The sequence below is a fragment of the Hibiscus syriacus genome, unplaced genomic scaffold (genome assembly GCF_006381635.1).
Source record: "Hibiscus syriacus cultivar Baekdansim isolate YM2019G1 unplaced genomic scaffold, ASM638163v2 tig00013960_pilon, whole genome shotgun sequence".
NCBI classification, from domain to species: domain Eukaryota; kingdom Viridiplantae; phylum Streptophyta; class Magnoliopsida; order Malvales; family Malvaceae; genus Hibiscus; species Hibiscus syriacus.
The window spans coordinates 2,225,442-2,249,513 of NW_024062312.1; the positions used below are offsets into that span (position 1 = coordinate 2,225,442).

At 32.4% G+C, this 24,072-nt stretch overlaps 2 protein-coding genes and 1 long non-coding RNA gene across 5 annotated transcripts in view; 1 reads left to right on the forward strand and 2 right to left on the reverse strand.

Annotated features, from left to right (window-relative positions):
• Positions 1 to 4,716, forward strand: part of LOC120206763 (probable phosphoinositide phosphatase SAC9) — a 24,958-nt gene extending 20,242 nt beyond the window's left edge. The window contains exons 10-14 of the mRNA XM_039206355.1: positions 316 to 1,143; positions 2,220 to 2,417; positions 2,698 to 3,150; positions 3,254 to 3,481; positions 4,190 to 4,716. Of these exons, the coding sequence (XP_039062286.1) occupies positions 316 to 1,143; positions 2,220 to 2,417; positions 2,698 to 3,150; positions 3,254 to 3,481; positions 4,190 to 4,477 (1,995 nt within the window). The 3' untranslated portion in view covers positions 4,478 to 4,716. The remainder of the gene's footprint in view (positions 1 to 315; positions 1,144 to 2,219; positions 2,418 to 2,697; positions 3,151 to 3,253; positions 3,482 to 4,189) is intronic.
• The window catches only part of LOC120206770, an 11,554-nt gene extending 567 nt beyond the window's left edge, over positions 1 to 10,987 (reverse strand). The window contains exons 1-3 of the long non-coding RNA XR_005524140.1: positions 10,858 to 10,987; positions 10,570 to 10,679; positions 2,959 to 2,972 (exon numbers count right to left, since the gene is read on the reverse strand). This is a non-coding gene — a long non-coding RNA (uncharacterized LOC120206770). The remainder of the gene's footprint in view (positions 1 to 2,958; positions 2,973 to 10,569; positions 10,680 to 10,857) is intronic.
• LOC120206764 lies at positions 6,573 to 10,489 on the reverse strand. Of its 3 annotated transcripts, none has more exons than XM_039206359.1 (4): positions 8,957 to 10,489; positions 7,532 to 8,565; positions 6,843 to 6,909; positions 6,573 to 6,811 (listed from the first exon to the last, which is right to left on the reverse strand). In XM_039206359.1, the coding sequence occupies exons 1-4, from the start codon at positions 10,466 to 10,468 to the stop codon at positions 6,773 to 6,775; spliced, it is 2,652 nt and encodes an 883-aa protein (XP_039062290.1). In that variant the 5' UTR covers positions 10,469 to 10,489; the 3' UTR covers positions 6,573 to 6,772. The 3 variants fall into 3 exon arrangements, with proteins under 3 accessions (XP_039062290.1, XP_039062289.1, XP_039062288.1); XM_039206358.1 differs by having other exon boundaries at positions 6,573 to 6,807; positions 6,839 to 6,909; XM_039206357.1 differs by having other exon boundaries at positions 6,573 to 6,909; positions 8,957 to 10,488.
• Positions 10,988 to 24,072: the final 13,085 nt, after the last annotated feature.

The following is a 24,072-nucleotide window of genomic DNA, read 5'->3' on the forward strand; positions in this document are numbered from 1 at the left end:
CTATGACGAGCAAATGATCTAAGGGCCTCAGTTCCCATGTTAATCTGGATAGCAGCGTCTTGTCTTGATTAAGGCGAAAAATGTTGTGACTATCTGCCTGTTCTTATTTTCTCTGGAAAATGTTTACCACGTTGGCTTTTGATTTTCTTTTTCTTTGTGGGCATAGCATCATCTGAATGCATGTATGGGCTGTAGAGAAGATATATTTCTGCTAGTTACATGAAGTTACAATAGATAAATATACAAGTTTTTGGGTGGTAAGTTCCAACCTGATAGAACATTGAATGCGCCCATTCGATTTATCCAATTTTGCAGGACAGAAAGCTAAACTACCTTGAAGCAATGAAGCTGGAAATTGAACGCCTTCATCTGAATCTTTCTGCAGCTGAAAGAGATAGAGCTTTATTGTGTATTGGAACTGATCCAGCAACTGTAAATCCAAATTTTTTGCTTGATGAATCATACATAGGGAGACTATGCAGGGTGGCAAGCACCCTTGCATTGCTTGGGCAAGTTGCTCTTGAGGATAAGATTAATGGTTCTATTGGTATTGGGAAGATTGAGGATAATGTTATAGATTACTGGAACATTAGTGGAATTGGGGAGAGCTGTTCTGGTGGCAAGTGTGAAGTGCGGGCTCAGACTAAGGCAACTCTATCTGATTCCTCAATGTTGTCATCTACAGAAGGTTCAAAATCTGTCTTCTTGTGTTTTCAATGTCGGAAAAAGGCTTGTCGAGTTTGTTCTGCTGGGAGAGGAGCCCTTCTTCTGCCAAATTATACAAGGGAGGCGACGAATTACAATGGCTTATCTAATCCCGGTGGATCAAGTTATAGTAGCCAAGTTGATCTCACTACAAACCACTTAGTGGCACTGGATAGTATTATTTGCAAGAAGTGCTGTCATAAGATAATTCTTGATGCATTGGTCTTGGACTATGTTAAGGTCTTGATTAGCTCACGAAGAAAAGCCCGTGCTGATAGTGCAGCATGTAAAGCTCTGGATGAGGTTACAGGATCTTCATTCCTAGATAGCCTTTCTGAAAGGTCCTTTGGTAATCATATAGCTGTTAAAGTTTTGAAACAATTACTTACCAGGGAAGAATCACTAGCAGAGTTTCCATTTGCCAGCTTTCTAAATTCGGTATAATCTTGGCTTCTATTTTAACATATTGATTACATTGTTCTTTTGTTGATGCAATGTCTGGATTAGTTGAATGGTTATATTGAAATAATGTGGTTTAGTAGGCATTGGCATGATAAGAGTCTGCTAGTAGTTGTCCTTTTAAGTTCAGCCTAAATCAAGAAGGATATGAAAATTACATCTTTTCCAACTGTTTTATGCTTCTTGTCTATCATCAACATTCCAAGCTATGAAACGCGTTGCATCTTTTGTCCAATGCTAATGACCTGTCTCCTTATTAAAAGCGTGAACCTATTTGTACTTCGTTATGAGGTTAATGATGTATTTGATACTTGAAATGTAGTCAAATGTTCTATTTGATACTTTAACTAAAAAAATGCATGATTAGGTACCTGAACATAGATGAAGCATATTTCACATTCATGAAGTGTGATGCTTCTCCAATGGCCAAAAATACCTGACAGCTGGGCTGGTAAATTTTGATAGGCTATTGGTGACATGCCAGGTTTCCTTCTAAAGGAGTTAGAGAAATATGAAATGTGTTTAAGCAGAAGCAATGTTAGTGTGCCCTAATTGAAGAGTCCTAACTTTAGGAAACGAAAATCATAACTTAATATATTTTTATAAGTGGTTGGCCGTTTCTTCTTGGCAGCCGAATCATTAGAAAATCTGTACTTTTTGCTAGAAAGATTAGGCACGCATATTAAGTGCATTTCCCCAATTCCTTATAATCATTTGAGTTTTGTAGGATAAAACTTTTAAAATGAGCTCATGATATTATCACTAAACTCAGTATATGGAGGAAAAATGATAAACCAAAACTTTTATGCCCTTTTACCAATTTCAAACTTATCTTGTGTTTATAATAATAGACATGTCTAGAAAGTCAGGCAGGTCGTATGGAAAAAATGCAACTCTTCATTGTCTGTAAAGGGTGATTAAGGAATATCTTTTTGTACTGCTATGCAATCTTCATGCTACAAGTTTTACACTTCATAATTTTTGTTGAGAAAAATAACTTTTGAGATGCTTTGATTTAGTCTTACAGCATCTAATAACCTACAATGAAACTGTAGGTTGAGACAGCCACAGATTCAGCACCGCTTCTGTCGTTGCTCACTCCACTTTGTTCTGGATCACAGCATTCATATTGGAAGGCTCCCCGTGATACTACCTCTGTTGAATTTGTTATTGTTCTTGGCACACTTTCAGATGTCAGTGGAGTCATATTGCTTGTTAGTCCATGTGGTTATTCTGAAGCTGATACTCCCATTGTAAGTATACCCATTTTCCTGCTTAATTTTATCTTGTTAAAGTAAATTGGCAAGGCCTATCAGTGTCAGTGAACTTATGCGTGTGTTGTTCTTAGAATCAACTTCATGTTGATATCGCAATTTTGCATCTCTCCCATATCGCAATTAGTGTATATTCCTAGTTACATAGAGAGAATGTACGGCAATTTTATTTCAGGTTTCATTTCTGCCAAAAAAGGTAGTCTTTTAACTTTTCTCAATGTTATTATTTTTCTAAAATGTTTCTCCTGTTATGGCACAGGTGCAAATCTGGGTAAGCAATAAAATAGACGGGGAAGAAAAGTGCTGTGTTGGAAAATGGGATGTCCAGTCCCTGATATCCTCATCGCCAGAATTTTATGGACCTGAAAAGTCAACCAGAGAAGATAAGTTGCCTCGTCATATAAAATTTACTTTCAAAAATCCCGTCCGATGTCGCATTGTTTGGATAACACTGCGCCTTCAGCGGCCTGGTTCAAGCTCTGTAAATTTTGGTAAAGACTTCAGTTTATTTTCTCTGGACGAAAACGAAAATCCCTTTGCAGAAACTCGACGGGCCTCTTTTGGAGGACCAATTGAAAGTAATCCATGCCTTCATGCCAAACGAATTGTGATAGCTGGATGCCCTGTGAAAAAAGAGATGGAGCTTACATCGTCAAAAAGCTATGAGCAGAGAAACTGGCTGGACAGAACTCCACAATTAAATAGATTCAAGGTAATAGTTATGCTTTGATGCACTGTTTATGCATTGTTCAAGCATTTTGCTCCATGTTCATTCTGTGTGTGCATTGCCTCAGTTAACCCCGGTTCGCTTTCAGGTTCCAATTGAGGCAGAGAGGCTAATGGATTACGATCTAATCTTAGAGCAGTATATGCCTCTGTCTTCACCCTTGCTTGCTGGATTCCGCCTGGATGCTTTCCATGCAATAAAACTACGAATTACCCACTCACCATCTTCAGATGCAGATATGTGGGATACATCAGTATTTTTAGAGGATAGATATATCTCTCCTGCTGTTCTTTATATTCAAGTTTCTGCACTCCAGGTATCTGTTAGACCTGCCTTTGATGTACCTCTTGTTAATTTTAACCAGGATAATTATGGTGGTAGAATTACAATGGGGCAACAACATAATGAAATTAGTACTGAACCTTAATAACAGATTTTTGAAGAGATAAGGACAGATAAGCACAAACAATTTGCTTTACCCCCTTTTATCGCCTTGATGGGACAGTTTGACACCTCCTTTCACTTTCGTAAGCCTATATTATTCTCTTCCATTTTCTAGAGGAATGCACACTTTAGTGAAATGGGATACCGGAAATGTTCCTTGGTGTCTGAATCCACCGAGTTATAATATTTTTAATGAGTTCTAAAATGCTAATACTACATTGTAGCCCCTATTCTTCTTCTATTCTGATTGTAGGTTTGCATTATGAGTCAAATACTTTATTATACCTGGTTAATGATAGTGGCTACAGTATTAATAAAGTAGAAATCACTGTTATGCATTAATGGTGATTACCGCACACACACTAACGAGGTGTTGTTGCCTGCTACTTATTCTTGTTCATATTTATTTGGCATTTGCTGTGGTACCGAGAACCCAGTCCCACTTCATCTGATTTCTGTTTCATATCTATTCATCAGTTTGGGCTACTTTTTGTAATTATACCTTTGTGTGTCATTCAGTGTTAGATTTTATCTCTACTGATTATTTCCTGGGAAACTTACTAGAATAATAATATTACAGGAAGGAACAGGATCGAACATGGTGACTATTGCAGAATACAGATTGCCTGAGACCAAACCAGGAACAGCTTTGTACTTCGATTTCCCTAGACAATTACAAACTCGAAGAATCTCTTTCAAACTTCTGGGAGATGTTGCAGCATTTACGGACAAGCTGCCCGAGCAGGATGATGCTAGTTTTAGAGCTCCTGTAGTTGCTGCAGGCTTGTCTCTGTCAAATAGAATCAAGTTGTATTACTATGCTGATCCTTATGAACTTGGGAAGTGGGCTAGCCTTTCTGCAGTTTGACATTAACCAAGGAGAAATATGGGTTTGAAGATTGGTTTTTTGTTTCCGATGTGCTTGCTTCCTTATTCATATATATATATATATATATGTGTGTGTGTGTGTGTGTGTGGTATGTTAGTATAGAAATTGACTATTTTACATCTATTGGTGTAACAAATGATATGAGCCTTGAGAGTTTTAATTGCTGTATCTTCCTGGATGAATTTGTGGAGAACATAGGCCTTAGCTTTCTTCAGTGTATATTAAGGACTTGAGACCGATAAAATCGAGTTCTTGTACAAGAAAGTCCATGCTGCTGTAAGCGCCGACCAAATCACTAATGAGTCCGAAAATGGAGCCTCCTAAGCAGCACAAGAGGTCAGTTTTACGCGCTTTATGACTTTATCACCCAGAACTCTTCACTTCCTTTTAAAGAATATCTGTTCTTGATATATGTGTGTCGTGTACATGTTTTGTATTGCAGATTTAAGTTGAAGAAGATGATAAACGAGGAAAGGAAAGCTAAGTTGATTGAACGATTAAACATCGATAATGCTGCTGATTCTGAGGAAGAAGATGACTGAATATCGAATGCTGATTTCAATTCAAAATGGCTCTAGAATAAAATTACTTTGCAAGTTCAGTCTTGTATTCAATTGAACAGCTTTGGGACTGGGATTGCATTTGTGCCCCCCCTCCCAATCATCATTTTAAATCTTTTCCACTCGATATTAATTTTTAGCAACATGTTAGATTAATTCGGACTCGGGTGCGAGGTTGTGTGTTGGTATGTACCCGATAAAGATTAGTTCGATTCTTTTATCTATTCGAAAGGTTTTATATATCAAATATGACTATACGAGCATCAGACACGAATAATTTAAGAAAAATAAGAAATTAATAACACTATAGGTTTCTGGTATGGTAGTGTTTCCACTTCTTTTCTAGAGGATGATTTTGGATCACATCTACTGGTACAGGTCCTCAAAGCCGATTTCAACTAAATTGTACCAAGTTTTGGAACGGTGCCGTTTCATCTTATTGGCTTCACTAATATGATTATTAAAAATATAAATAATATATATGGGATTCGTCTGGGTAGAAAATGGTTTTTTATTGTTCAGATAGAGAGAAATAAATAAGTAAATGCAAACAAGAAAACATAAATTTACATTAAAAAAATTAAACATAAAAGAATTTTATTATATCGACAGCAAATGCAAGAGAATTTTTTATTGTAAAACAAATTAATCATTTTCTTGATCTTAATTTCATCTTACTTGTCCGATATAGAAAACTAAGCTGCGAATTTTTTCTCCTTTATGGTGTTTAACAGGGGTGAACAAAACTCGACTCGAAAATCGGTTTTTTTACTCGACTCGAATTGGTTTCGAATTGTAATTTTATAAATTCGATTCTAAAAAGAATTTCAAGTTCAAAACGAGTTGCATTTTACAACTCGAATAACTCAAAATTTTCAATAATTAATAAAATTGATTTTCAAGTTTAAGTCAAAGTTTAAATCGAGTCCCTCAACTTTGTTTGGTATATGTAAATCACATATTAAAAAAATACGAAAAAAATATATATGAATTACATATGGTTATAAAATATCATTTATTTGCTTTCCAAACCCTAGCTTTCGTCATCCATCCTTTGATCATCAAATTAACAATCGGATTGAGGAGTTAACTTCAAAGACGGAGAGAGACATTTAAATCCTTGGGGGCTGGGAAAATTACCCTTTCTCAAACACTTTTCTCTTTAGCTCTTGGCTTGAATTCATTGCTGATTTGATGAAGATACCAATACCTTCTCTATTAAATTTAATTACCCTGTTAAGTCTAAATGAAGGGTACAAATGAGAATGACTTATCATTCTTCATTGTCTCCTCTTTTGGGTAGTTTACCATTCAAGGGCTTTTTTTTTTGGTAAATAACGTGATTACAAAAGCCCTACCACCGGGTCCTCATCCCAGTACAGCCCCTTCAAGGGCTTTTTCCATGTCAAATCAAATTAATATAGCATCTTTTCCTTGAAACCTTAGTAGCATTATCAGTTCCATAAATGATTGTATGTGTCCTTGGGATTTAGGGTTTTTCAATTGAAAATTCATTCAAATTTGGGTAAAAGAATCTTCATTTTAAATTATACAGATCCTAAAAGTGAATGAATCCCACGTGTATTCCCTATGTAAGCTAATGTAAGTAAAACGTTAATACTCTCCTCACCATGGAAGAAGAGAAGGTACAAAATCCAATTGGGGAATACTGTATTTCTATATTAACTAAAATAAATAAATTGAACCTATTATTTCAACCAAGATCACCAAAGTGACTGTACATCTGGGGTGGGAAATAAACCCCCTCCATGGGATGGGGATGGCCTTGCAATTGAAGTGTTCCCAACAGCTCCTCCTCCTGAACCTTCTTGCTTAATACCCCATCCCTTCCTGCCAAAACCAAAAGCAGTGCCCTCAGCATCAGCCATTTACAAATTTTACAAACAAATTATCATAAACCAAGCGAATCTATAAAAGCAAACATGGCCCTATCCCCAACATGTGTATGTATGCATGCATGAACTCATTGAGGGGTCTTAGTGATGCCTCAGTGATTAGAGTGTTGTTCTCTCTAGAGAGCCCAAGTTCAAGCAACTGTGTCTGCAGGATTTGTTCGTCGTTAATGACTAAAAAAATTATGCATGCATGCATTTGGAAATTACTTGAGATGATAGCTCAAAATCTTGAAAATAAACAATTCTGCCTGTTACCTTACACCGCCACCAAAAATTTGCATGCACATGGATATATGTAATTGAAATGGGAATGATTTGATTTTTCTAAATTTTATTATGTAATTAAAGAACCTTTGGAGGTCATATCCCCATATCTCTATGTCGAATATGAGTGTTGGATATGGGGGCTTCAAGAACAATGAAGAGTCCTTGCAAAACACAGTTGACAATAGCCAACTTGGCAGGAAAATAGACAACATTCAAGGTTTTTGCTTTTCCATCTACAACTCTGTAAAACCTTAGAAACTAATGGCAGGATATAAGTTAGATGCACTCACATGGGCCAACAATTCACAGGAGAAAGCTCGAATGGATGTGTACAAGCAGCTCCACTGAGACTTCCATAACTCCTTTCACTCACATCCTCCTGAACCTTGATAGGAAAATGGTTATCACTGCCTGAGAATGGTGGAAAGAAAGCATTCTGAAACCATGGATCATGACCACTTGGACCTTTTACAGGATTGAATGCCCCGCCATGCTGGCCATTGCCAATAAAAACCTGCTGAGTTTGTGTGGCTGCCAATAAAGGGTCCTCTTTCGTGAACAATGATGTAGTTGTTTGCATGGAAGGGTGTGAAAAGTTTTCTTTATTTGATACATTATGCTCCAAGGGTAAAAGCCACCTTGCAGGACCACCCACCAAACCAAGACCATCCTCAAGAGGAGAACTATTCCACATCTTCCATGTCCCCTTATCATTTGCATTTGTAACATCCCCAGGGAAAAAGCGAAGATTTTGGGCCTTTGGGGTAGTCGGGAACCTATTAGAACTGTTATGCCCTTCATCAACAGACCGTAATCTTGACAATGGGCACTCAATAGGTGAGGGCTTGTTAATTTCAGAAGAAGCGGATATATTATTCAAAGTTCGAGGCCTTTCCATACCCATACTGATATCCCTTCCATAGCCAGCACCCAAGTCCAGCTGAAAATTATCAAGCAACTCTGAAACAGGCCCAAGCAAGGATACAGGATCAGTGACATAACAGGGGTCTTCAAAAAGCTCCAGTTCTTCTGGAATAATTTCGTGAAGCCCTTCAGAAGCATGAGAAAAAGCGGATCCAGTAGCAGAGAAACCTACACTACTGCTGGGGACTCCATTTTGGTATGTAGAAATAAATGGTGATGGCAGTGTAATATTTATAGGACTATCAAAGGTTTGCATTGTTGACGAATGACCAGGAAATGGTGGGCTATCTTCTGCTTGAATCTTTGAATTTGGTCTGTTAATAACATTTTCACTTGAATTAGTGAATAACTGTTGCCAAGATTTTTTCGGCGCTGCTCTAGGTTGGGGTTCTGAAAGCACCTGCAGTGAACAGCCCAACATTGTAACACAGTCATCTTCAAGATAAAATGCTATAATGCACCAAAGTGCAAAACCTCAAAAGAACACCCAATCCTATAGAATTGGAAAATGCTCATCTGGAAAAAAGGGGGGAATTTAAGGCATAAATTCAATTAAAATATGTGACTAACAAGGAAAGCAAGAAAAAAATTCATTTAGCACTGAAACTGGCTGGTGCCTGCTATTAATAGCAATAGTAGTTTATAGCTGGAAGGTGCCACTTAATAGCAATAGCAATTTATACTAGTTGCAAGTAATTGACCATCCCGCTCATAATAGCAATAGTAATTTATACTAGTTGCAACTAATTTACAAAACCAATGAACTCAACAAACAGAATAAAAAAACTTACCGGGTGGCTGATTTTAGCATTCTTATCATCTCCATTGATACTCGACTTCCCAGCTACATGCTCAGATGTACAAAAAGCTCTCCTATGGGCAGAAGTATTTGCATGGTCAACAGAATTGGTAGTTTTGTTTTCCTTTGTAATAGTAGCAGGTGTATTACCACTCTTTCCAAAGAAACTACTTCCACTAAAAGCCTTAGACGATGAGAAAAATGTACCCCTCACACGATCAAAGTATCTAGTTCCAGAATTTAGTCGGCTAACGTTATTTGAAGAAGTATATTTCAGGCCATGTCCTGTTTCTAGAGTACTAGCTTTGACATTATCCAGCCAAGACTTCTGATGTTCCCGGTGATCTATCTCACTCTTCTTATCAATGCCACGCTTCTGTTCAGTTTCCGTACTAGTTCTCTTCTCAAGCTCTTCAACATCAGAATTACTCTTACTAGATGTCTTATCTTTCTCTTTCCTTCTATCTTGACGCTTCTTTTCAGCTTCCTTTTTCATCTCTTTCTCCCTAGAACGTGTAGACAATTTGCTGCAATTTTTTTCAGTCTCCAGTTTTTCATCCCTCAGTTTCCTTTGTTCCTCCACCAATCTTGCAACCTCCTCTCTTTGCTTTCTCTCTTCTTCTTCTAAAAGCTCCTTTTCTAACCTAGCCTGTCTCTTTTCTTCAACTTTGCGACGTGCTTTCTCTCCCCTGCTCTCTTGGAAGGTTGTCCCATTCTCACCCTTGTTAGTCAACATCCCCCGATGTTCTGAATCAGATGAAGCATCATCCCTCGATGAACTAACCCTAAAAAACTTTCTCAAAAGCCACCTAACGCTCAAGAAGAGGGACGTCAACAGCTTACATGCAAAAATAACAATGCCTGAATAAGACTTCTCTGCCAAACAATCCTCATCTCCACCAAAAACTCTAGTGCCATTCCTCCGCCAATAGCTAGGCTTCCCTGAAACAGACCCAGCAACCCAGTTGCCATTCTCCAACCAATCCTGTCCACACGTCCACACATTTTCAGACCACCCCTTTCCATTCAAGATTTTCCAGCCTTTTCCAACAAGATCTTTAAAAATCCCAGAATTTGAAATCCTCATACCAGGTGGAATAGGCAAGTCTAAAACAGGTCTCTTTGATATATGACCACAATAAGAGCACATAAACCGACCACCAACGGGTTTCTGATCCCTATATGGAGTCAGGCAGTTCCGACACCTTCGTGTCGCAGTCTTACAAAGCTTCTGCAACTCTATAGCCTCAAACCTCTTGCACTCCTGGAGACGTCGATTCCTTCGATCCCGCCAAGCAGAGAGCTGAGGCGTCAAAATCTCATTCCAAAAAAGGGTAACCAAAAGAACAAACACACAAGCCAGCCTGGGGGACGTAATCTCAAATCGAAAAGCAGGTGGCAAAAGCTGAGAAAGAGCCCATAAACATAGGAGAGGTGTAACTAACCAAGGCAGCATGGTAGCAACCCGGCGAGACCACTTCTGAATCACACACAGTATACACATTATCCTCTAACCCCCCCCCCCTCTATCTTCCCAGTCTATATAATCAACCCAAAAGTCAAACCCCCCAACCCTCCAATCTCCTCTTTAGAAAAACAATATACCAAATCTTAAACCCTAACCCTAAATTCTCCTCCGAAATGAAAATAAATATTTAAACGCAGCAATTCCTTGGTGCTTCAAGAACCCTACACAGCATTTGCAATCGCACATACTTCAAAAATATAAAACAAAAACAAAACTTAACCTCAAAGTAATATTTCAATCATCAATGAATTAAATGCATGGGAAAATGCAACAACATCCCTAGAAATGGACTGGTTTAGGGTTCCCCCCAAAAGGTTACTTTTGCAAATACTCAATCGAATGCGTGAGGAATCCGGCGAACTTACAAAATCAGGTGTCCCTTCCGGAGCCTAATCGGGTCGGCGCGGTGAATTGGATCCTTCAATTTTTCTTACCAACAAAGAAACGGTAAGATTTTTTCCCTCCGAGATGAAAATTTTGTAAGAAAAGAGAGGAAGAAAATGGGGACGAAAAGATAATTAATTTTGTATATATAATCAATCCTGCTGGACCGGTTTATTTCTAAACCCGAATTCGTTGAAATGGTCGGTCTAATTGTTTAACATGTCAATATTTTCATTATTTTATTTTCTATACTATTTTTAATAAAAAAATGTATTAAGTTACGGGAATCAAATTACTTTAGTGATTAAAGAAATCGTTATTATTTTTTGAGAGTATGAATTTGAACATCAAACGATTATAAAAATAATTGAATGTTTATTATCAAATAATTGTGAGTACTTATAACGGATATTACCTTTCATTAACTTATTAATAGAGTTAAAATACCTATTCTATAGAATAAAAATAATTAGACTTTTTCAAAGTTGAAAGTCTAAAAACCAAAGTAGAAATTCAACCTTCACATTATTAATTTGACTTCTCTTTTTGGGATAATAAACCAATTGGGTCCTTAAACTCAATAACTTTTTATGATCTGGTTCTTGTATTTTTTTTCCAACGTCGATTTTAAAATTTAATAACTCATTAAAATAATCAAAATTGGAAAATCGTATTGAAAATTCATACAATTATTAAAAAATTTGACTGAACCTTCTACCTATTAAATGTGTTTACATAGTATCCTGTTAAAAAAATTGCGCGACTTATTTGATGGATTTACCGAAAAATTATTTGGAAATAAAAATATACGATTTAAAAATATCAAATTATAATAAAGGGACTAAATCGATCAAAAACTCATAATACATGGAGTTTTTTTAGAATTTGACCTTATAAAACTGGCGATTTTGATGGTCAATAGGTCATTTGTGAATGCATTGATCAGATCATCAAACGTTACAAGAGAACGGGCCTAATGGCTTTGCCGGTCGCGGGTATTTCTTTCTAGATTTTTTCTTTGCACCATTTATTGCATTTGGTGTGTTTGAAAACTATTTATTATTATTACTTTTTCACATAAGCGAATAATTTTATTTAAAATAAGAAATATCTCAAATTACAATAAAGATTTATTATCATAATCGTAAATTAAACACACAATTAAGAAAATTTTCTATAATTATTGAAATAAAACTAGCAACTTATGATCACATAAGGGCCAGACAATGAAAGATTAAGAATCTAACTAAGAAACTCGAACAAATATAGATACAAACAGATCTGATCTCATCGACAAACGAACCACAAAAGGAGATTAAGTTATTAAAAGACCACAAAAAAACCATCGAACAACCACAAATCAGGCTCGAGTTACGTAAAAAAGCTACCCACGAATGCAAATCAGGTATCCAAATCCAATTCAAGGGTCTAAAGCATGGAATATCAACAAGATATCATATAAGTGACATATTGATCAGTCGTGACGATGTCAAATCAACCCTTAGAAAAAAGATAAATGAAAAAACAACCAAATAACCGAAAAACATACAAAAAACATAAGAAAACTTGTCATAAAAGTATATGAAAACATGCAACAAAACAAACTTTTTAAAAAATCAAAAAACAAAAGAAAATAAAAATATGATATAGAAAATAAAAAGAAAATAAAAAATACCGACGGTCGACAATTATCATTAAAGTTAATGTCGCTGCCAATTAACAAAAACAAAAAAAAAGATAAACGACACACCAACTAGAGAAAACTAAGTTTTTTTTATATATAAAGCTTCTAAACCTAATAATTAAAGTATTTTGATTATATTTTTATGTTAAAATTGAATAGTAATAGTAGATAGTAATAATTAATTAATTTGTCACAAATATTTTAGTAGGAAATAAATTATCTTTTCAATAGTTTAAATGATTATAAGGTAGTATATGTTCAGAATTATTTTTAATCATGGACAATACACAAAATCTACAAGCACGATTACTTAAACTCGAAATATTTAAAGAGAACAATTCATTATCGCTAAGTTCGTTAAATAAATTCTAAAGAAATAAATTAAAAACTACTAAATATGTTCCATATTCGTAAGTGAAGATCAAGTCCCCATCACGTGATTAAGGTCTAATAAATAAGGAGAGCTACCACCATGACATGCCTTGTGATTTCAATTAATGTATTAAGATATTGAGTGGGTTAAACATAGTGACCGTTGAATCAAACCCAAATGACACGAAAATAAATAGGGTAAACTACCTGTTCGGTAACTAAATTTTAGTTTCTCCTATTTCACTCACCGTACTTTCACTTTTTTTAATTTACTCACTGAATTTTATGGATTGATTTTTTCTCTCCGCCATTAAATAATTAACGTCGTTCTAACATGGCCGTATTTTAATCCAAACGACGTCATTTAAGTCTAAAATTTATTTTTTTAGGAATTCAAAATAACATCATTTTTTATGTAAGTTATCACGTCTTAACTTCGTTTAATTATTTAACTGCTGAATAACAAAAAATTCAATCTTAATCAGTGAAAAAATTGAAAAAATTGAAAGTGCAATGAGTGAAATAAGAGAGAGTAAAGTTCAGCTACCAAACTTGTAATTTACCCAAATTTTTAGCGTCTATGTTAGACGATCGTCAAATTTTTAATGGAAAAAACGAGTTTAGAATATATGAATGATTTGTTAACTATTTTATAACTTTTAATAGTCGAGAGGCTCAACAAAGCAGAACTCTATAAACGGGAGATTATTTTATAACTTTTAATAATCAATAACTCAACTAATCAACGAGATCATTTATGTACTTTACCCTCGTATTTTTATGGCATAATATTAAAAATACTCTAATCGGATTAAGTGAAAAGTGTTGTACTTTTTATTCATGTCATTTGAACCCAGTTTAGGTATATGAATAAAACGAGTATAAATATATAATTAATATTTAATGAATCACTATATTTTATGAATTTTTGTGATTTTATGACCTAAAGGCTAAAAGTATTTTAATACCACTAACTAGTAACTTTTATGGGTAAAAATGCCAGAATAATGTGAGAAAATTATTTCCCGAGATTAAAGTTTTGCCCGAGTGGAAACAAGGGCCAAGATTAACAGGTAAATTACAAAATTGGTAACTGAACTTTATTATATATCCTATTTCATTCATTGTACTTTGAATCTTTTCGATTTCCTCACAAAACTTAATAGATTGGATATTTTTGGTCACTTGGCCTTAAATAGTTAACGGCGTTAAAATGGGCAATTATATATATGTGAAACAACGTCGTTTTGGTGATTTTTTTAAACGACATTGTTTTAACGTTGTTTACTATTTAACGGTGAAGTGACCAAAATAGGAGAGAGTAAAATTCAATGACAAAAAAACGTAATGTATTAGGTTTAGTGAGGAAATTGAAAACTTTTAAAGTTCAATGAGCAAAATAGGAGAGAGAGTAAAGTTCAGTGATGAAATTTTAATTTACCCTTTTTAATATTCCAATTAATTTGAATTACTTTAACAAAAATCTATTGAAAAAATAATTAAATGGCCTATTTATCATATATATATATATATATATATAATTTATGTTTTTTTAAAAATAACATATCTAAGAAAAGTTATATTTCAACGTTGAAGAAGCTCACGAAAAAAATTAATTTATAATTTGATTTCATTTGAAATATAAAAATAAAGTCTAAAATATAAAATTTTTTATATTCAATATTTTGAATATATAAAATTTGATATTTTAAATCTTCTTAATTTAATTATATTCCACATATCTTATTCGAATCAATATTAAAAAAATAAGATTTTAAAAATATAAAATTTAATGTAATTAAAATAAAAAATACAACTTACATATAATGTAAATTTTGAGAACAAAAACTGACTTGACAAAAAAAAAGCACTTAGGCTCTTGAAATTAACAAAACAATATATAAATGAAATAAATATTGGAATAATGCAAGATTGAATAGCTTTGAAACTTGATCTCCATGTTGCCCTGTAATTGTCGTCACCTGAATTTAAAGTTAGGGTAAACTACATGTTTAATTATATCTTTTATCTTATTTTGGTCATCCAATTATTATTATTTTTTCAAAATCATGTCTAACATTACATTTTTATTTCATTTAGTTCATCAGCCGTTAAAAAGTCAATAGAATTACTAACACGATATTTAAAAAAAATTGTGATGACGTGATATTATTTTATTGTGACACATAAGTAGGGGTGACCATTCGATCGAGTCGAGTAAAAAATTTTTGAGTTATTCGAGTTGACGAGTCGTATTTTACAACTAGAACTTAACTTGAAATTTTTTCGAGTCGAATCGAGTTTGAGAAATTTGAGTCAAGTTATTCAAGTTTTTGTACTAATTTTATTATAATTATTTATAGTATTATGGCAATTATTTGTTCTAATTTTTTTGACTTTATCTAACCATAGTATATATATACATATATATTATTCTTTCATATTATAATGTTATTTAATATATCAAATACAATCTAAAATTATGAAAAATATTCATAATATTAAATTTTAAAGAAAGTATTTTGAGGGTAAAATATTCATGAGAGTATAAATGAGTCAAGGAATTGATAAGAAGAAAGAATTTGCAAACAATTGTAGTTAAAAGACCAAATTGAGTAAAATGCAAAGTTTAGGGACTAAGTAAAAATGATAGTATATCTTTTGTTAAAATAATAATAATTAAAGTTACATAGTTATTCTATTGTGGTATATGAGTATGTGGTTTAAATTTGGTAAAAAGAGTGACTTAAAATAAATCAAAAAATGAAGGAATAAGGAGATTATGAAAAATTGAAGGACTAAATTGAAAAATAAAAAATATATTATCAAAAAGAGGAATTGAAAGTACACGTGTATTCTACTATGGTTTAGGATGATGTGGCTCAAATTTAGTAAAAAAAAGGGGCTTAAAATAAATGACAAATTGAAGAAATAAGGAGACTATGAAAGATTTAAATACTAAACTGAAAAATAAAAAATTTGTTATAAAAAAGAGGAATTGAAAATACACGTATTCTACTATGATTGAGGAGCATGTGGTTCAAATTTGGTAAAAAAATAGACTTAAAATGAAGGAGGAATAGAAGAAATAATGAAATCAGAGACTAAATCGTAAAACTATCAAAGTACTGGGTCAAATTTTTGTTTTTTTCGAGTAACTCAAAAAATCAAAATTTCAACTCGACTCGAACTCAAAAACCGAATTTATAATTCGAGTTGACTCGAATAACTCGAAATTGAAAAAAAATTGATTTTTTGAGTCGAGTCAATTTTGCTCGCCCTACGCATAAGCATCATCGTTAATTTTTTAACAGCCAGTGACCAAGATGAAATCAAAATGTAATAATTAAATATGATTTTGAAACAAAAAATAATTAATTGGTCAAAACAGAAAAAAGTGTTAGTTGGGTTATTAAACATGTATTTTCCTTTAAGTTATTAAATATTTACAATTTTTTTTGAATAAATTAGGATATCCTTTTGCAATGAGTGAGAGAGCGAGAGTGTTGTGCGCTATGTTTGATAAAGACATTCACTTACCAATCAATTATCAATACAATGGTTATCAAAATCGGATCGGATCGGCCGGTTCAACCGTGAATCGATGGTTTATCCGGTCCGGTTACCTCACAAAATTAATCTGGCAATGAATCGGCTGAAAATCGGTAGAATCGGTAAAATCGGGGTGAACCGGCTGAAAACCGGTTTTCACTTTTTTTCTTTTTAAAAGAAAAATTAAATCAAACGACGTCGTTTGTTCAACGAGCCAAGTCAAATTCGAGTATTGATGAGCTCGACTCAAACTCGAAAACTTTAAAAATAAGCTCAACTTGACTCAAAAACTCACGAGCTAAAAATTTTCAAGTTCAACTCGAACTCGAAATATAATATTAAAACTTGAACTCGAAAAGGCTCGAACTCAAAAAAAATTAGAAGTTCGATTGAAGCCTAAAATTTGAGCTCATTTGAAACGAAAGAATAGTTCGCTCTGTGCTCACCAAAAGGCTCAATGATTTTGAATGTCAAATTACCTCTATTATTTATAGAAGTAAGTTGGGATGCTCTTTTATGTTTTTTAGCCATGTGGGATTGTTTTGTTCTCATATTTTTACTCTTTAAACTTTTGGGATGCTCTTCTATGTTTCTTAGCCATGTGGGATTGTTTTTTTAAAAAAAATTAAACTAAATGACATCATTTGTTATGATTTTTTTAAGCCCCAATTTTATTTTTTTATTATAGTTATATAATTATATTTATTATTTAATATGTTTTACCTTAAATATTATGTTGTAGTTGATTTGAATCATTTTGTTTCACTTGATTTTATGGTTTTTAATTTATATATGTTATGACTTGTGATATTTTTATACCTTTTAATATTGTAAACTTAAAAAAAATGTTACATATATATATTAATATTGCTTTGTATATTATGTAAAATTAAAAAAATATATTATTTTATATAAAATCCGGTTCAACCATAATTGAACCAGGTTAAACCAGTGAACTAGTACCTTCACCGGTTCAATACCTGATCCGATTTTAAAAACATTGATCAATGCACTCTAAAGTTATTGGATAAACTATTGACAATGCATTTACAAAAAAAAAAAAGAATATTGAATATAATTGGAAAAAATTAAATTATTGCCGAAAGACATATTGTTACTAATTGAATATTTAAAAGAAAAATGTAATTAAATGTATGCATGTGCTCGATGCTCATGCCCACTTGGAATTGAAAAATAAAGCTCGTACTTAAATACAATACAAACCTTAAATCATCATTTTTTTTATTTTTTATTTTTTTACTTTTTATTTTTTATTTTTTTATATTATTAAATTACAAAAGTTACAAAATACAATAAAAAAGTCAAAAAGCATGAACATATCCTGTGAAATTCGGCTGCCTGCACTAGCGCCTGACATGCCAATCGCCTGCCACCGCCGTCTGCGTCGATGTTTGACCCGTCGGTCACATGTACCAAGCTCCTATCAGCAGCCTGCAAGAAGAAAAAAAAAACAAATGTAATTAGATTATAAAAAACTCCAACATCACATTTGCAAATGAGGGCTCTCGGTGGATTAAAACAAACGTTGTAGCAGTGCTCTCCCATTCTTCTAAATATATATATATATATATATATATATATATATATATATGTCGATTTAAACAGGGAACACTCCCTCCATTCGAAAAAACTAGAAAACATTGTACAAAAGGAGTCGTCCCTTTCTCAAGAGCAGCAATACAAACAATAATTTTAGCATCCATTTTATATTTCAAAACCAACAACCATTTTCTTTTTTTTCTTTCTTTTTTTCATTCGAAGCAAAACCACAAAAAACAAAACAACAAAAGAAAGCAAAGGAAAAGATATCTCCGCTCTCAGTTGGAGTCATTTTTCGGTGATAGAGTCCCCCACTGGTGAATTCGAACGGTGAGATGAAGCAACATACTCCGAGATAGGCTCGATCTAACAGTGGATGACCGAGATTAGAGCGTTAGAAGTAGAGAGATTCTCGGCTTATTTCGTCAAGCCGGGGGCCGAATCTCGTGAAGCCGAGGCTAGATCTGGACTTCTGACATCAGAGCGAGCGAGCCCGGAAGTTTTGGCCCCAAACGATCACAGGAGATGGCGACGGAGCAGCGGTCGGCACGACGACCGCCGACGGAGCTCTTTCGACGGAGTCTGGAAAATAAAGAGAGGGGAGAGAGTTTTAAAGGAAGAGAGAGAGGGGGAATAAGCAAAAATGAGGAAAAACACATCAAAAGGGTTTTATAGCACGAACAAAACGACGTCATTTCGATTCAAGCCTATGTGTTTTCGGCTTCAGGGGTTAAATCATGCCCATGGTCATCGTTACTTTGTTTTTTATTACATTATGGTCACTTGTTTTATTATTTTATGTTTATTTTAAAATATTTGTCCTCATCTTGCTATTTTCCCTTTTTATATTTAGTGTTAACTTTTCGGTTTATTCACCTGCAGGCCATCGAAACTTCTAGGGCTGTTTTCACTTTGGCCATTGAGCTTTGCCGTGTTTTCTCATTTCAGTCCCTGGGGCTTCGTTTTTATTAGTTTGATTTTAATATGTCATTTATCATTTATTTTATTTTGGTCATTGATATTTATGTTGTTTTATTTTAATTTGAATACCTATACTGTTTTTAGTGTTTTCTTGCATTTTATTTATTATTACTAATTATCATTCACCAATTTTATTACCGATTAATTATTTTCTAACTTACCAGTGTTAATTCCCAATTTTAAATTTATGCCTTATCCTTTCTCTCTTTTGGCTGTAGCCTATTAATTTGGCATGCTTTAGTTTTTTTGTTTTATTTTAGGCCGTTTGTCATTCTTTAATTTTGTTTCAATTTCGTTTTATTGTGTATTAAATTTTTGTTGACTTACTTAATCCCATTGACTTGGCATTCCTTTCCAATTTAGTCTTCCTTTGAAATATGCTTAATCTATGGCTTCGTCTCTTCCTTATTCCTTTGATGATTATCTTAATTTAATTTAATTTTATTTCTTTTCCATTCTAATTAGATTATTTTGTTATTTATTTGCCTTTAGTTTAATTAGATTGCCTTTTCTTTTGAGTTTTCATTTGTTTATTTAATTTTCTTAATTTTAATAAGTGATTTCATAATTGTTTGGTTTAATTAAACTTTTAATTTTCTAGACTTTAGATTAAACATTTAGATTCAATTCTCTTTGAATCCAATCATTTCTCCTTATATTTAGACTACTCACACCTAGTCTTTAATTTAGGGAGTAATTCGATTTGGTTTTCGCATTTAGATGCTCGAGGGTTCATTTTGATTATTCGACTCAATAAAAAGGAGAATTAATTAGGGTTAATAATTAGAACCTTAACTTTAGACTTTTCACACTCTAGTTCTTGAACTTTCTAGTTAGATATTTATTTGACATAATTGATTAGATTAACAGTTAAAGCCTCGACACTAGGTTTAATTTCATCTTTGGTCCTTAACAATTAGGGGATGATTCGATTTGGACTTTCGCATGAAAATGCCCGATTGCTCAAATCAATTATCTGCTTTCATAATTGGTTAATGAAAATTGTAGGATTAATATTAGAGACCTCACTTTAGATTTAGTCATTTAAGCTATTTAATTTCATAATTTGACACTTTTAGGCTAGAAATCCTTTAACAAACTCACCTAGTAAAATTAGGATTATAATCGATTGACTGATTGATTGCATATATTTTTAAAGATAAGGCAATGTTCACTTATTTAGAGAATCAATAGTATAGTCCCCGCCATTGCTCTGGGAGCAACCACTGGTGATTCTTGTAATATGTCAACATCCTTTTCAAAATCCTTCATTCTTTTAAATCTTGAGGTTATGTCCGGTTATTGGGCATAATAATTGATCCCCACATTCATGCTTGAGGGTAAATATTATTGACTTAAATAAACGAACACCCTCTTCAAACTTTGCTTCCATATTGACTTTTAAATAAAATAAGTTCGAACTCAAAATTTCCAAATTTCAAAATAGGCTAATCAATTAGGTACCAATTTATGGGCGTTGTGGGGGTGCTCACCCTTTCCCACGAGTAACCGACTCCCAAGCCTGATTTTTGGATTTTTCAGACCCCAAAACTCGGTATTTTGGTATGATAAAATGTTTTATTAAATTCACCCCATTTTTATTGTGTTCCAATCGCACCTTAAATGGTTGGTGGCGACTCCTCACATTTCAAAATCTTTTCAAAGAAAAATCTCCAAGTCGAACTAATTTTTTTTTCACCCGAGAGAAAAATGGTGACGAGAAAACCAATAAAAAATAACTAACTTATACATCCACAACTTAAGAGAATCTTGAATACAAATGATCAAAACATGATAAATTATCCCAAAAACCAAAAAATTATACGCACCATTAATAAGAAAATAAAGAATTACGCTCCTTTTATACATGGGAAATGAATCCATGGTTAGGGGTGTTCATTCGGTTAAAAACGGTAGTTAACCGAATTGAAATATCCTTAACTGAATTAATTGATTTTTTTCTTTAATCGTTAATCGAATCGAACTTTTTTTGAAGGTATTAATCAAACCGAATAAATTTCGGTTAATTCTGTTAATTTTTGAATTAACCGAATTTTTTTAGAATTTTAGAATTTAATATTTTTTTAATTAAAAAAATAATTTACAATTAATTTAAATAATATCTAATTATAAATAATATCTAATTAATTTGATTCAAACATTTTGCATTTAGTATTGAGATTATTTTAATTAATTAATATTGATTTGGGTTTTAAATAGGTTGGGCCGACTAAGTCTCTTAATATAATTATATTTTAAAGGTTAATTCGATTAATTAACCAATTTCGAACTGAATTGACCATTAACTGAATTCCAAAAAATCCTTAATTGTTCCCCGACCAAACTAATTTGGTGGCTAACCGAATTAATCGAACTAATTCGATTTGGTCGATTAATTTGATTAAAATTTGAATTTTGAACACCCCTATCTATGGTCACTTAAACGATGTAAAAACTAGGGTAAAGTATATAAATAATTCTCCGATTATAGGATATTATTTTATTAAGTTTTTTGATTATTGAAAGTTACAAAATGATCTTCTGATTATAGGGAGTTGTTTTGTTGAGTCCCCGTTACAAAATGTTCATCCGATTATTTATTATATTTCAAACTTGTTCTTTTTCGTTAAAAAATTTGATGATTGTCTGAACTATACTTTAACCTGCTGACTGAGATATGATAAAATCTTATTCAATAATCTCAAACGACAGTCAGTATGTTAACTTCTAACTCATATTCATTAATTTTTTAACAGAAAAAAGGACAAGTTTGAAACATAATGAATAGTCGAGTGATCATTTTGTTACTTTTAATAGTAGATAGACTCAACAAAGCAACTACATATAGTCGAGAGACTAATTTGTAACTTTTAATAGTCAAGAAACTCAATAAAGCAGTATCATATAGTCATGGGACCATTTGTGTACTTTACCCTAAAAACTATTAGTTTTACATTAAGATTTAATAATAGTTTTTTAATAGTATAAGTTAATTATAATGTGATACTTATTTAGAATATTTCTTAATCATTAACAATATGCACATACCTTTCAAACTTAGCTGCTCGAACCAAAAATCTCTAAGGAGAAGGAAATTTTTGTAATCACTGAAGTCACTTGAGCAGTTTATATTTAATCATGTTCTTAGAATTTTGCATTTGATATTAACCCGAATTTATTTTTTTCAAAATATTGAGAGTACCTAGTGGCGAATCCAGAAATATTTTTCAGGGTGGGAACACATATGTAAATAACATAAAAATTTAAATGGAACGGGTACAAATAAAATTTTAGGGTAGGCATCGTTCGTAAAATAAGTAATCAATCGAACAAACTCAGATTTCAAGGTGGGTATGAAAAATTTCAAGATGAGCATCACCAATAAAACAAATAACTAATTAAAAAAATTTAGATTTCAAAATGAACACGTCAAGTTGTGGCTCCGCCACTAGGAGTACCTTTTAATTTTTACAAAATCGAGTTAATGTTTCGAAAAATAATATCAAATAAAGTACAAAAGTCTACAATAAGTATACCAAATGTCTAGATCTTAAAATGTGGCCCTCGTGCTCAAAATTTTGTGGGGGCAATTAATGATTAAAGAGCAATATGTGCCCTCCCTTTTCAACCACAAAAAAATAAAAAGCGAGGAATCAACGGTTTAATTAGGACCATGTCTTTTATTCCGTGCGGTCACCTTGGTTTCCACTTTCCCTTAAACGTATAAATTATAATAATAAATTTAGCCCTCTTTTTAAAACAGTTTTTTATTTATTTGAGCGTAAATAATTAATTAGTAGTTAAATATTTTATTTTTAATGTTTGATAAACATTTTAAAAAAAATTATTGTACAAAATAAATTAAAAATAAAAATGTTGAAATATTTAACGATTTAAAAGAGCTGATTGCAAAATAAGATATTAAATGACATATTTGACCTTAATTTTTCTATAATTACATCCTTACCACCTAATATAATGAAATAGTTCCTAATATATTTAAGCTGAAATTTTATTTTATTATTCTATTTTTTAGTTGTAGATTCTCAAATATATTTTATTTAAAAAAATATAGCAAAACACGAAAATAAAAAAAATATAGTATTGATATTTTATACAAAATTAAATAATTAATAGTATGTATCAATCTCACAAGGTTAATATTTATAAATATTAAATTTAAAAAATATATTCAAAATTTTTAAAAATATTCGCTGATTTTTTAAAGAAAATTTTAATTTATTGTCAAAAACATTTTATCCGAATAATTTCACCTTAATAAATACTAAAGTTTATAAAACATATATTTACTTAACGACTAAATGTACCCTTATTTATCATTTTACTCATATCAGCTATTAGCTATAAGCTAAATTTTATCAAACAATTATATATAAACAGTTAATTAAATCAATCAATCAATTCAATTACTGTAATCAACTACCAGCTATCAACAATCAGTTATTTACCAAACACCCCCTATATAAACTATTCTTTACTTACAAGGGTAAAATCCAATATAATCCCATGTTTGATTCGTCAAGTTTTAGATAAGTACGAGATATAACATTGCCCCTGTTTGATTTGATTACAAAAAAGGTTAAATTATAGTTTCAGTCCCTCTATCGTATTTGAATTCCAGATTCAGTCGTTATTCTTTAATTTAACATAATTCAACTCATTATACTGACCTGATTTTTTAGACTTAATTATATGTTCAACTCTTGTACTTTCCTTCCACAATTGACCATTATTATTTTTGTTTTATATTTGTTGATGGAACAAGTAGGGATGGACCGAGGGAGTGGGTGAGGGTAGTCGCTCCTCTTGAAAATTTAAAATTATCATAAATTTTAGAATTTTTTTCTATGTATTTTCTATTGAATATATGTTTTCGCCCCCTCTGGAATTTTATAAATTCAAGTTCGCCCCTAAAATAAAATCATGCGTTTGTCCTTGAACAAATGGATTATGATGACTATAACGATTCATTATTTTTAGTTTTGATCGATAGTCATAATCGATTATCATGCGTTTGTCCTTGAAC